Genomic DNA, 12,038 nt, shown 5'->3' with positions numbered 1-12,038 from the left:
AGGAATGGCCTCTCAGGTGACTTGATGATTTTGAAACAAACTCTCTAGTCTAGTAAAGGGGATTATTAACCTTGAGTAAGGTTCATACACAGTTAATGAACAGTCTCACACTTCCCTCCCCCGGACATGTACACACAAGAGATAGCATAAGAGTTTTAAGCTTCCCTTCTTACAGTAATACCAATTTCGACAATGCTGGCAAAAGTCTGTCTCAAACAAATGGCTTGTGCTTTGTAAAATAAAGGACACTAGAAAATTCCCTGAATGATGCCTAAGCATAGAGTTAATAAAATAGGTTCTAACGTCGAGTGCATAATGTTGAAGAGATGCATGCATATATTATCAATACTCTGAAAAAAATTGAGACTTATTACCCCATACAGTGCTTTCCCCCCAAATATACCCATATACCCTCAGAAGGCCAAACATTTGTAAATTTTCTTCAGCACCTCCAGAAGGCAGAGTGGCAAAAAAACAAGCCCTCCACTGGAAAAAACAAAAGGCACTGATTCATATGCAATTAGCTCAGCTAAATTTACTACTGAAACCATTGCTACTCCAGCTGTCCTTGACACCTGCATAGCAGGGACAATGGAACATGACAAGCATCCTCTTACGGTCTAATGCAGTTTTCAGGCTGACACACTAACTTAAGACTGGTGACAGTTCTTGAGCTGCTGCATTAATGGAATTAGCACAAAACCAGCTAGGCACCTTATTCAAGCACCCATGCCACAGCAGTGACAAAACAAATGGAGACAGTGCTTTACCAACCTCTGCTAAATCCAATACCCTAAAAGCATCAGTACTCTGAAAATAACATGTTTCTTTCTATTCAAAGATTCAGTTTACACAGTGACAAACAAGAAAAGCAAAACAGAACTGGTATCTGAAAAGTTACAAGGAAGGATGTAAAGGGAGGAAACGTGTCAATATCCTGTGCAGCACAAGTTCCCACTGTTTTATCTTCCTTAAATAAGGGTTAGAGTAAAAGACTGAGAGCAGAACAAAACTTTTGAGGTCAACTTGCACATTATTTTTTAAGAACAAAGCAGCTCACTCTTTTCCCTATTAGTCTATGTTTCTGGAATCATTTACAAAAGTTGTATGCAGAAGCCGTTCCTAGTAAAACACATTTAGGCTCTTGTGTTTAAGATGATAGGAAAGACTATGAAAGCATCTTAAAATATAAATGTCCTTTCTGTGCATCTGAAAGAGCACTGACTGAAATCCACTGCATCACTGTTCTGGCACACATCCACCAGCCTTGCCCCAGACAACAGTATAAATACACAAAAGCTCTTTCATAAGGGTTCAGAGAAAGTGCAAAAGAATACATTCAACCTGACATATCTACCTGAACCCAGATCCTCAAAGGAGGGGCTTTAATGTCTCAGACTCTGTGATATCTTTATAAGGGCACTAATTTGCACAGCACACATATTTTATCTGCACTACAATAACACAGGTGAACATTAACCAGATACCTTGTGGTGTCTGCCAGATATTTAAATATTTGGCATTCAAATGCTGAAATACTACCTGCAGTCCCAATGTTTGAGATTATCCAGTGAGAACATGTGTATATTTCCATTAGCTACTAAAATACATTTTTTAATTTGTTACATTTTAAGCAACCAAATTTACCAACATACAAACATACACTACTGGTATTCTATTTTGAAGGTTGATTTCATCAGGAAGATTTAAAACTCACAAATGCTTTCATTTTGAGAACAGGAACACAGAGTTATTTACAGAAACATTTAATCCAAAAGACTACATATTTATCTGCACTAGACAGGCCCTATACACTCTTAAAAAAAAAAAGCTCTGATATAGTATACACCTAAATTTACCAAAATATACAATGTAAGGTATTATAAAAGAAAACAAGAAAACATAATCCTATACTACGTATTAAACGCTATTCTTCTCTTGGTTTAAGTTACAGAGTCATGGAATGGTTTGGGTTGGAAGGGACCTTTGAACGCCATTAGTCGAACCCCCCTGCCATAAGCAGGGACATAGTCAACTCGATCAGGTTGCTCAGAGCCCCGTCCAACCTGACCTGGAATGGTTCCGGGGATGGGGCATCAACCGCCTCTCTGGGCGGCCTGTGCCACAGTTTTGCTACCCTCCTTGTGAGAAATTTCTTCCTTAGGTCTAGTCTAAATCTGCCCTCTTTTAGTTTAAACCCATTACCCCTTGTCCTATTGCTACAGGCCCTGCTAAAAAGTCCATCCTCATCTTTCTTATAAGCCCCCTTTAAGCCCTGGAAGGATGCACTAAGGTTTCCCCAGAGCCTTCACTTCTCCAGGCCGAACAACCACAACTCTCGGAGGAGAGCTGTTCCATCCCTCTGAGCATTTTTGTGGCTTCCTCTGAACCCTCTCCAACAGGTCCATATCTCTCCTGTGCTGAGGGCTCCAGAGCTAGACACAGGTCTGAGAATGGTGTATGTTCTCTCCCTCCCCCAGTGTATGTTTCGGTAAAAGCGATGTACACCTATTACAAACCATGCACTTTTGTGAGTGTCACCACAGAACTCCCTCTCCAGTTTGGCCAGAACTCTAGTCACTTTTTGCTTCTAGGAAAAAGGGTTTGAGAGAAGAGATAGGATGACTTTTTGCAGCTTGAAATATCTGCCATCACCAGAACTTTAACCCGGGCAGTTCTATACGTTAATACATTATTATGTTAATATATTTACTGCTTTTCCTCCTTCACTTACACTAGACTTCAAGTGAAAACATATACAATACCATTATTAGGAACAAAAATGAAAATCCCAGAGGGATCACTAAGTTTTTTATACCATGTCAGTTATCTTCCTGAAGAGGAAGGAGATATACCAATTTTACATTCCAGTGAGCAAGAAATTTCAAGTACTTCTTGTATTTGCATCACATGATTGCTCTATGGCTCAGGCAAAACCATGAGCACTGACAAAGTCAGCTGAACAGGGGCAGAAAGGTCAGATTATCTCATACCTGAGGTTAAAGACTATTTTAAAACAGGTAAATGGATTAAAGATCTACACCTCTAGAAAGAAAATCCACTGCAGACTTTTTATTAAAACAAATATATCCAAATACCACAGAATGAACTGTCAGCAAGGTAAATCAACAGTAATATGAGAGTTGTTCACCACCCAGGATCATCAGAAAAAACAGCATTTGCCCCACTGTCACATACCTTTGATGCCTGGGGAGTAGAAATCACATGAACAGTGCTGGGCTTAACTCCATTTGCCTTAGGTCGCTTATAAAGGGCAAACCTACTTTTCCTGCGTCCTCTGTCACCATTAGGGAGGCATCCATTATACCTAGAAATAAACAGAAAAGGTTTGGCATAAAAAGACCACCAGTTTGGAATACAGAAAAGGAACCAGCAATTTGGTCACAATATCCTGATGGGTACTGATGCGTGGTCAAAACCAAAAGAAAGTAACACAACCATGGTAAATGCTGTTTCTTGAATTATGAGCATTCAAACATTCTTTCCCTACCAATGGTTGAAGTTTTATTCATCACTAATACAGTCATCAACTACAAAAGAAATACTGAAGTATTTCTGTGGGCTGAACAACTCTTCACCTCTAGAATTAAAGGAATTTGGGAGAACAAATCCTGAGTCTTCTCTGTAATTTCACCACAAGAAGAGTTTTAAAAGTGTCTTTACCCTACCATGCCCTTCCTCACATCTCATGCAGGAATGGAGGAGACAAGAGGAAGAACAGGGATAATTCGGAAAAGTAAAGTAATTTAGGGGCAAGTCAAATTAAGCGAAAGGGAATTTTACTCACATAGAGTGTTTTTTAAAAATTTTTTTCCTTTTTTTTTTTACAACTCTAATCCTAAAGGCTTCATCTATTATTAAGGAAAGAGGATGCAAGTGTTTTTAATTCATGTGAATGTATCTGAAGACTTGCTAATGACTTCCTTTATCAGGTGTAACACAGCAGCTTTCAACAGTTCTTTCATCTCTCTCTGAGGACAGAGACCCAACGGATTAATTATTCAAAGAAGTCTTAAGCCTCCAGGGGACATAGCTCCTTCCCCAGGGAAGGAATCAAGCGTAAATTTCTTTGCAAAGCATAAGAATTGAATTCACCACCATGCCACCCCGAAGATTTAGGACAAGTAGATGCTTCTCATCACAGCACTGTCCCCTATAACATTCTTGATAACACTTAGCTGGTCTGTGAAGATCTCTTGGGGCTTTACTTTACTGCATAGAAGCCTCTTCCATTTCTGATCCTCAGAAATTTCTGACTTTTGCCTGACTACAGATATTATTCCACTAATCAATCTCATTTGTCTTACTGGTGAGGTCTATTCTATACTGATCACATATATCCCTCTCCTACAGTCTTTATGATTAAAAGCTAACATCGAAGTCAGAAAAAGAATCTGAAAGGGAGAAGAAAGAGTAAGATTTAAAAGGTGACTAACTCCCTGCAAAGCAGAAGAAGTTAAAAAAAAAGTTAGAAGTCATTTATCTATTTAGAGATACACATCAAAGTAATTCAGCTCTACATCCACCACACTACCTGCAGATTAAAATAATTTGTTTGTAGGCTTGCAGAAGGCTAATAGTCACCCACTGCTTGGGCTATAAAAGCAGCTCTATGACAATCTAGGAAAAGCAATGCAGTAGCCCAGAATCTTCCCTCCCCCCCCACCCCCCCTTATCATTACATTCTGTAAATGTAACTAAGTGGTTTGTGTAACAAGAGAATGCACTCGGACAGCCTTGTATCCTTTTGCAAATAAGTAAGAAATGGGTAGTGGATAAAAGCAAGCGGTCTCATCGTTAAGGCTCTGGAGTACTGCCCTGCAGCAGGCTTACTGCTTACTTCAGACAAGGATCACCTGGTGTCACACAGGAAAATAGTTTAAAACTTCACATGCACCATGTCTAAATACCAGTGATTTGAATTGCAGGACTGCCAAATGTTCATAAGCACAAACAAGAACATATTTAAGATTATTTTAATCTCAAATTTAAGTACTCTAGAACATGAAAACAGACTTCTTTTAATATACATTTAATATTATACGTCCCCAGCATCATGTAAGTTAAGAGCTTTTCAGCTGAGCTACAATTGAACTTGTTCTCTCACTCCTATTTTCACAGGGAACACTCCTGTATCTTTCTGGAACATTAAAAGAGATTCCCCAACATAGCAGAGAAACAACAGGAATAAGTCACTATTATTTCATGCCAGACCTATTCATAGCTTGGAAACTTGTTACTAACCCTACACAAGAGAAGAGTAGCACTCAGTTAACACAGTGGATCCTCGCCACAAGAGTCCAATTCCTAGAAAGATATGTCAATACAATCCACAGGCAACTTAAATACCAGTCCTTAAAATAGGAATGATTTGATTCTCCAGCTTGAATCTTCCTAGATATGTACACAGGCTTTCTTTCAAAGACACGATATTACCAGGAATATGCCCGCAAGTTTGAACTTGCCTGAAGACAACATTCTTTGTACAAGCATTTTTATCTGAAAACCTGAGAAAGCAGCAACTCCATCAGAAATAATATGTAACTAGTATCATCACTAGCTTTATATTCTGTAATGAATTTTTTTTTTTTTTTGGTATTTGCGTAACTGTTAAGCAGTCCTGAATTTAAGTAGTTCCACTGAAAGTTAACTCTACTAGCCTGGGGGTTTTTTTGGTTTTTTGGGGTGGTGTTTTTTTTTTTCCTCATGTTCACAAAACAATTGTAGCTGGGAAAGGCTACCTGATTTCATCTCGGGTCTCTGTGGGATTTAATTATCTTTTAAAAAAGAGAAAGAAAGAAGCCACTCAAGGTTAAAAGTTTGGAAACTTTAAATAGGAAGGAAATAAAAGCAAAGCGAAAGCTTAATTCATTCATCCTGATTAGCACTGACAAGTTTTCAGGAAGGTTTCTTTTGTGCCAATTTCTAAATTTCATTTGCACAAACAGGCAGAAAGAATTGAGCGGTAGCTTTACTATTTGTTATGATTTAATTATAGACCTGCAAGCTGTATTTTGATCTGACACTGGCAAAAAGAGCTAGGACAATTACAAGGCATACATATGTGTTTTACAGGAGGAAAAAAAAAAAAAAGAGTGTCAGAGTACTTGCCTTCTTCCTCTTCACAGCTGGCAAACACCTTCATTTTTTTCCAGACCAGGACTTTCAACTTGCTCACCACAAACCAGCCCTCCCCATGGCACTTGGGCCACACCTTTCCTTGCCACCACCTAAACAATCTACATACCAAATGAACCAATATTAATGCCATGGGATCTTGTCAGCCACAACAGGACCTGCACCCACCCACTCACCCAGCATCTCTGTCCTGGTAGGTGTTGCAACTCGGATTGCTCGAGGCAGCAGACCCACATTCACTTCTTGGCAAGCCCCTGCCTTTCTAAACTGAGCTGTCCCGCAGGATGCAGTGGGTTTCAGCATTCAGGAGGAGGAATACAGGCACGTCCACCACACCTTGCCGAGCCAGCTTTTCTAAGCACAGGCACAAGGAGCTATAGCACAAGAAGCAGCCCTCTTCTATTCTTCATTTTTCTCAACTGTTCAACTGAGCAGTGCCTGGGTGAGCAACTGCCTCCTCTCAGGCAGCAGCAGGATGGAACTGCAAAGGAAGAGGAGGGACAAGGACTAAGGTCACAAATTCCCCATCACTGACCACTGGGAGACTCTGAGCTTCCACATACCCAACAGGAGCTTCATAAACAGAATCTCCTTGTTGAATCCTCTCACAACCCCTCTCCACAAGCATCAGCCCATTTCCCTTCTCCCTGCACTCTTCCACTGCCTCCAGAAGCAGCTTAGGGACCAGCACATGAGCATGCCAACTTTTTGCTTCGCAAGATGGCCAAGACAACCTGCAGCTGGAACTCTCTTCCATCCCACCAAAAAGCCTAGAACAAACATTGTTGCAAACTAATAAGACAAACTAGGAAAAAAATCAAATTTCACAGAAACGGAACAAATGTTTCTGTGACCATCCTGCTTATATGCAGATCTATGGGGCACTTCTGAAGTTCTCCAGATGATCCAAAACATCAGACCAGCACATGTGGTAAGAGCAGCCCTATACTTTTTCCAAATGCTTCTCAGTGACAGCAATACTGGGACAAGTAGCATTATGAAACTTCATGGGATAATTATCTCTGTTGATAGCACTATTCCTTGCAAATAAGGGAGTGGTGCTGGCATAGGTTATGGGCACCATAATTGCCAAAGCCAGTTTCCTACAGATTTACATCAAACAGTTGAGGACTTCGGTATATAATGAAATGCAAACTCCAATTAAGTTTTTCCCATGGTTGGGATACGTAATGAAAGCCTCTCCTCTGCATGGATCCACGGCTGTCTGGAGAGCAAGACCACACACGCTCTCTCCCACAGTCCAAACACTGTGGCAGGTTCCTATTTTCTACAAGTCTTAAGTAGTCAGGTAGGTTCCTACAAGAGATCATCATCAAGTTTTGAACCATTTGTGGGATGGCTTGTTACACAAGCTTTTCTGTTTTATTTTGGTTTTTTTTAAAAGGAATCAGGCTTAGCCAGTGGCAAAGAGTAAACAAGACCTCTGATATTTAGAACAAGAGCTCTAAAAAATCTTGACCTGCACCTCGAAAAGTTAGACTTCAACTCAGCGATGCCATCCCCAAAATTAAGGGGAGTATCTACTAGCTACCAGACACAGAAGCTGCTGCACGTAGCTTTTTTTTTTCTTTAAACAATGCTACAAAAATACAAATTATCATAAAACTTAAATACTTCTCCATAGTTCGGCAACCTACATCTTAAAAGACTACAGACCGAACAAGTCAAACTTTCAGAGGCAGTATTTCCACCGGACAAAAAGGAATAATGGCACTCCACTTTCCCCATCTACTACTAACAGTTCTACTGCTCAGCTTGTCACTTTTAGATGTAAACCACCCCATTTCGCAGACCCAGCTTTGAACAGATGAGATGCTGCAGTTCAGTTGTCACCATAGCTCTAATGCGTGAGAGAAAGCACACCTTTGCTGTGCTGAACAATAAAGCTGCAGAAGCAACAGCTTTCACCACAATGTCAGACTTGAGTTAATTTTTCCTTTTATATACCTTCTGATTCCATGTTTGGTATCATACAGTAGTATATACTCAACCCATATCAAGAGTTTAGTTTGTGTTTACACCATATATTTACCATCACTGAACTAGTGTGGGCCAACACTGCTGCCAAAAGCGGTCCCACCTTTCATTTGCTAGTTTGTTGCTGCTACATCTCTCCCTGGTTCCCATGAAGGGGAAACAAAACCAGATTTATGCTTTAAATCTAGTTTTAAACCACATTAGTTCCTTGCTCTCCAGTTCACTGCAAAGCCACAGAAGCACTTGTATCAGCAACCAGGGAAAAACAGCACAGAGCGCAGGAGAGATTCCTTTGGAAGTATTGCAAGTCTACAGTCATCGTGACATCTACAATATTAGAAGGCTAAAGATACATTATTCACCTTCACAATATCCAGCCCCAGAGCTTTTCATGATGGTATGCTGAAGTCCTGACTAACTGGAAAGCCCTCTTCTGCTGAAGCAACCAACATTTACTCCTTTGAACACAGATGAAAAAGAAAAAAGCCACATGCTAGTTTATATCAAAACGCAAACAGAAATCTTCAAGGTATGCAACACTGACAACAAAATAAGCAAACTTATGTCTCCTTTTATGTAACATCACTGACAGTATTTCATACTCTTTATACCGCTCCCCCCCCATTGTATCAAACAATTAATTTTGTATCTGGGAGAACTGATGTACTATTTCAGCAAAATAACTTAAAGAAAATCCCAAACCATTCAAGACAATATTTATTCCAGGTATGTTTTTCTGTGTCAGACCTTCATAAAACAAGCAGTAGCTGTCTGCCAATTACCTGAGAATTTCAGTGAAATAGGACAGTGCAGTTATTCTCAAACTTAACGTCATTGGAAAGTGTTGCCAAATAGGAAAAGCAAAGATAAGTAGTACTTCTGTACCAACAGGATAGCACTGGTTTACTTCCTCCTTTGAGCTCTATTCTCTGGTACTGTACATCAGTATTAAAGATATTAACTCAATACTAATTTAGTCTAATCTTGTCTCCAGCCGATGATTACATGCATCAATTTCTGTCTCAGAAGCAGTCTCCACCACCAGAGGTATTGTTCATCATCAGCCTGTTCTGTAGAGAAGTTTTGGCAGTGAACCCAAGATTGCTTCTTGAACACTGTAGCGCTTCACAGATTATTACAACAAAAACCTTTAATGTTGAAGTTTCTTGAAGGTTGGAGGGAGGATACTGTTGTCCTTGTCATCATCACCCAGCACTCAACAAGCAGCTCAACAAGCCTCAACTGACCAGAAGGTTCCCTTCTGTCTTCCAGAGACGCTCTTTCCCCATTGCATCACATGTACCTTTGGCAAAGTGTACAGTGGCTTCCTGATCACAGAATGACAGAAAACAGAGCTAGACAGAACTTCAAGGAGTCACCTAGCCCATTCCTAGCTCAAAGGCTTGATCCATCCGTCCATGACACTTCTGTTTCAGGTAGTCTGGAAAATCTAGGCCTCCCCACCTTTTTTCAACATCTTCAGAGTTAAAACTCTTCCCATGCACACAGCGAGGGAGATTCAGGTCAAAGCAAGTCTCCTGCACTTCCTGCCAAATCCATCAAAGAACTTAAATAACTTGTTCTCAGCAAACTAAAGTAGCCCGAGAGTTTTTGTTACTATAACAGCTATAGCAAAGAATAACTCATAGGTAAGCAAAGGGCTTCCATCCTTTGATTAACAAGACCCACTGACCCAAGACCTTTGGTTTATGCAACCTTGGAAGAAGTCCTGAATGAAAGACACAGTCCCACCTCAGACTCTGCTGGCTAAGACATCTTTATAGGCATAAATGCTTCCTAATCACTACCAGACAGCTTAATAAAGCAGTCTTCCTGCAGAGCAAGAAAATCCAAACCAGCAAGTTCCAAAGTCCCAAATAATCTCATCTCTTTCCCCAATTAAGAGCAATGTTTTTGCATCTGTGAACTTGATTTTTTTTTTTTTTAAGGCAAGTATTTGTTCTTACAACTTGCATCTGAAATCATTTTACTCTCATAAAACACTTTAGGAATTATTCCCTTCTCCAGTACTTCTGGAATACTCATTGGCATAATGATCAATCCTGCGTGTTCACCACAAGCCTTCTCTTCCCCAACACCAAATTTTGGCACTGTCTGCCTAGTTTACTGCTACCTGTACAGCCCTAGAGCCTTCAAAGAGGTTGCAGTGGTTCAGTGAAATGCAGTCTGACCTGATAACCCCTGTAGTTATTAGGCAGATTTTTCAGAGAGAAGGCTGATTTGCATCAGAGGCTAGTGATTAGGGATTATTTTTAATTTTTTTTTTTTAGCTACCCTTCAAGCTGTTCCTAATTGCTCCTGCAGTCAGCTTGACCAAAAGCTATGTGCTACAGTTATGGTGCTTTTATGTTCAAACACAGCCAGCCTCTTTCTGATCAGAATCAGAAATGTGGATTAGCTGAACACATGGTTTAAAGGTTATGTACACCACAGGAAAAAAATTTTTAACAAAATCTTTCAGAAGCATCTACAACATATGAGATAAACTAGAACCTACTTCCCTCCTTCATGAGGCATACAAATTCAAATTCAAAAAGTAGAACTTTATCTACTGAAAACACTACAAGAAATCACATGTGAAGCAGCTGGGGTTCTCCAAGGTGACCTTACTTCTCCCTTGGTGTTCTAGAACAGAACTGGTTGCTTTTCTGCCTGGAGGAAAAAAGGGGGAAAAAGGAAAAAAGCCTATTGCTGGCTACTGTGGCCTCCTCCTGCTCCCAGTTAGGATTAATTCATAGGCTGCTTTTTTTTAACTATTACATTCCACACACATTCCCTCCACTGTCAGCAGGACTACCCTGCTATAACAACAACTGTAACATAATAGTTAAAAAATTAATCAAGTTTGGTTTAGGGAGAATATTTATAGAAAATACAGCTGACTAATCCTCAATGCATGTTTAGCTTATGTAATACAGGCAATTCAAGAAAATATACAACTGATCTATATTAAATTCCTAAACCTCTCTGCTATTTTGATACTCTCCCCGCCCCCACTGATGTGGGAAAATAGAGTAAGAAAATAGAGGTAAAGTAGCAAAAGCAACCAGTCTCAAAGTGAGCAGCAATAGGAGTCAGGGCTTTATTACTCTAACTGCTTGTAACATGAGACAACCGAGATCCAGACACGCGCAGTTTTGACACTCATGTAAACTAGCTGATGTTTCTTCTGGGCTGGGAAGAACTTACTACAGAAAATTCTTACAACTCTCTTTGATCATATTTTTCTTCGGAAGTGGTTTGATACTTGCCCCAGATTATTTTTCTGGAAACTAATTTGTTACTGCTGCTTTTGTGAAATCAAAGACAGCAGACCCTTGCCACCACTTTTTGAAAGATGCACGTTTCTATAGAAGTTTCAATTGGCATTGCAACTTGAGTTTAATTACAAAATTCAGGATCTTCAGTTGCATGTGTTAATGACAAGGTGGAAATAGGTATCTCGACAGGCAGTAATGGAGGGTATTTGCTGCATAGGTTTCTGCAAGACAACTATATAAGCAGCACAAGAGTTTGGTTAAAAGCTAATACTCTAGAAAAGTCTCAAGGAGCATGCTAGTGCAGACTACTAGAGCATCAGGATAAGCTTCAATTAAAGCAGTCAAATAATCTGACAGTTCCAAACAACTCAATAGCTAAAAACCTATACAGGCAGCCCAGTTAAGCACTATGGCCAGAAAAAGGAATGATTATAGTCTTATCTACAACGTACATTTCTTAGAAGCCATCCATGACCATGATATTAGCAGGGAAGAAGAGCAGCTACCTTTAACAGGAAAAAACCCCCCACCAAAACCCCACATTTAAGATACTGTTGTACCAATTCCAATATAAGTAATAAGCCAGAACAGCATTGGAAC

The 12,038-nt window shown here is 39.9% G+C and overlaps 1 protein-coding gene across 1 annotated transcript in view; it reads right to left on the bottom strand.

Annotated features, from left to right (window-relative positions):
• Positions 1 to 12,038, bottom strand: part of PELI2 (pellino E3 ubiquitin protein ligase family member 2) — a gene marked incomplete at its 5' end in the record, with an annotated part of 76,768 nt that overhangs the window by 47,607 nt on the left and 17,123 nt on the right. Inside the window, one exon of the mRNA XM_082000520.1 lies at positions 3,199 to 3,328. Within this exon, the coding sequence (XP_081856646.1) occupies positions 3,199 to 3,328 (130 nt within the window). The remainder of the gene's footprint in view (positions 1 to 3,198; positions 3,329 to 12,038) is intronic.

Source organism: Phaethon aethereus (assembly GCF_964289735.1).
Source record: "Phaethon aethereus genome assembly, chromosome: 5".
NCBI lineage: Eukaryota > Metazoa > Chordata > Aves > Phaethontiformes > Phaethontidae > Phaethon > Phaethon aethereus.
The sequence above is the reverse complement of the archived record's forward strand: the minus strand, read 5'-3'. Positions and strand labels throughout refer to the sequence as shown.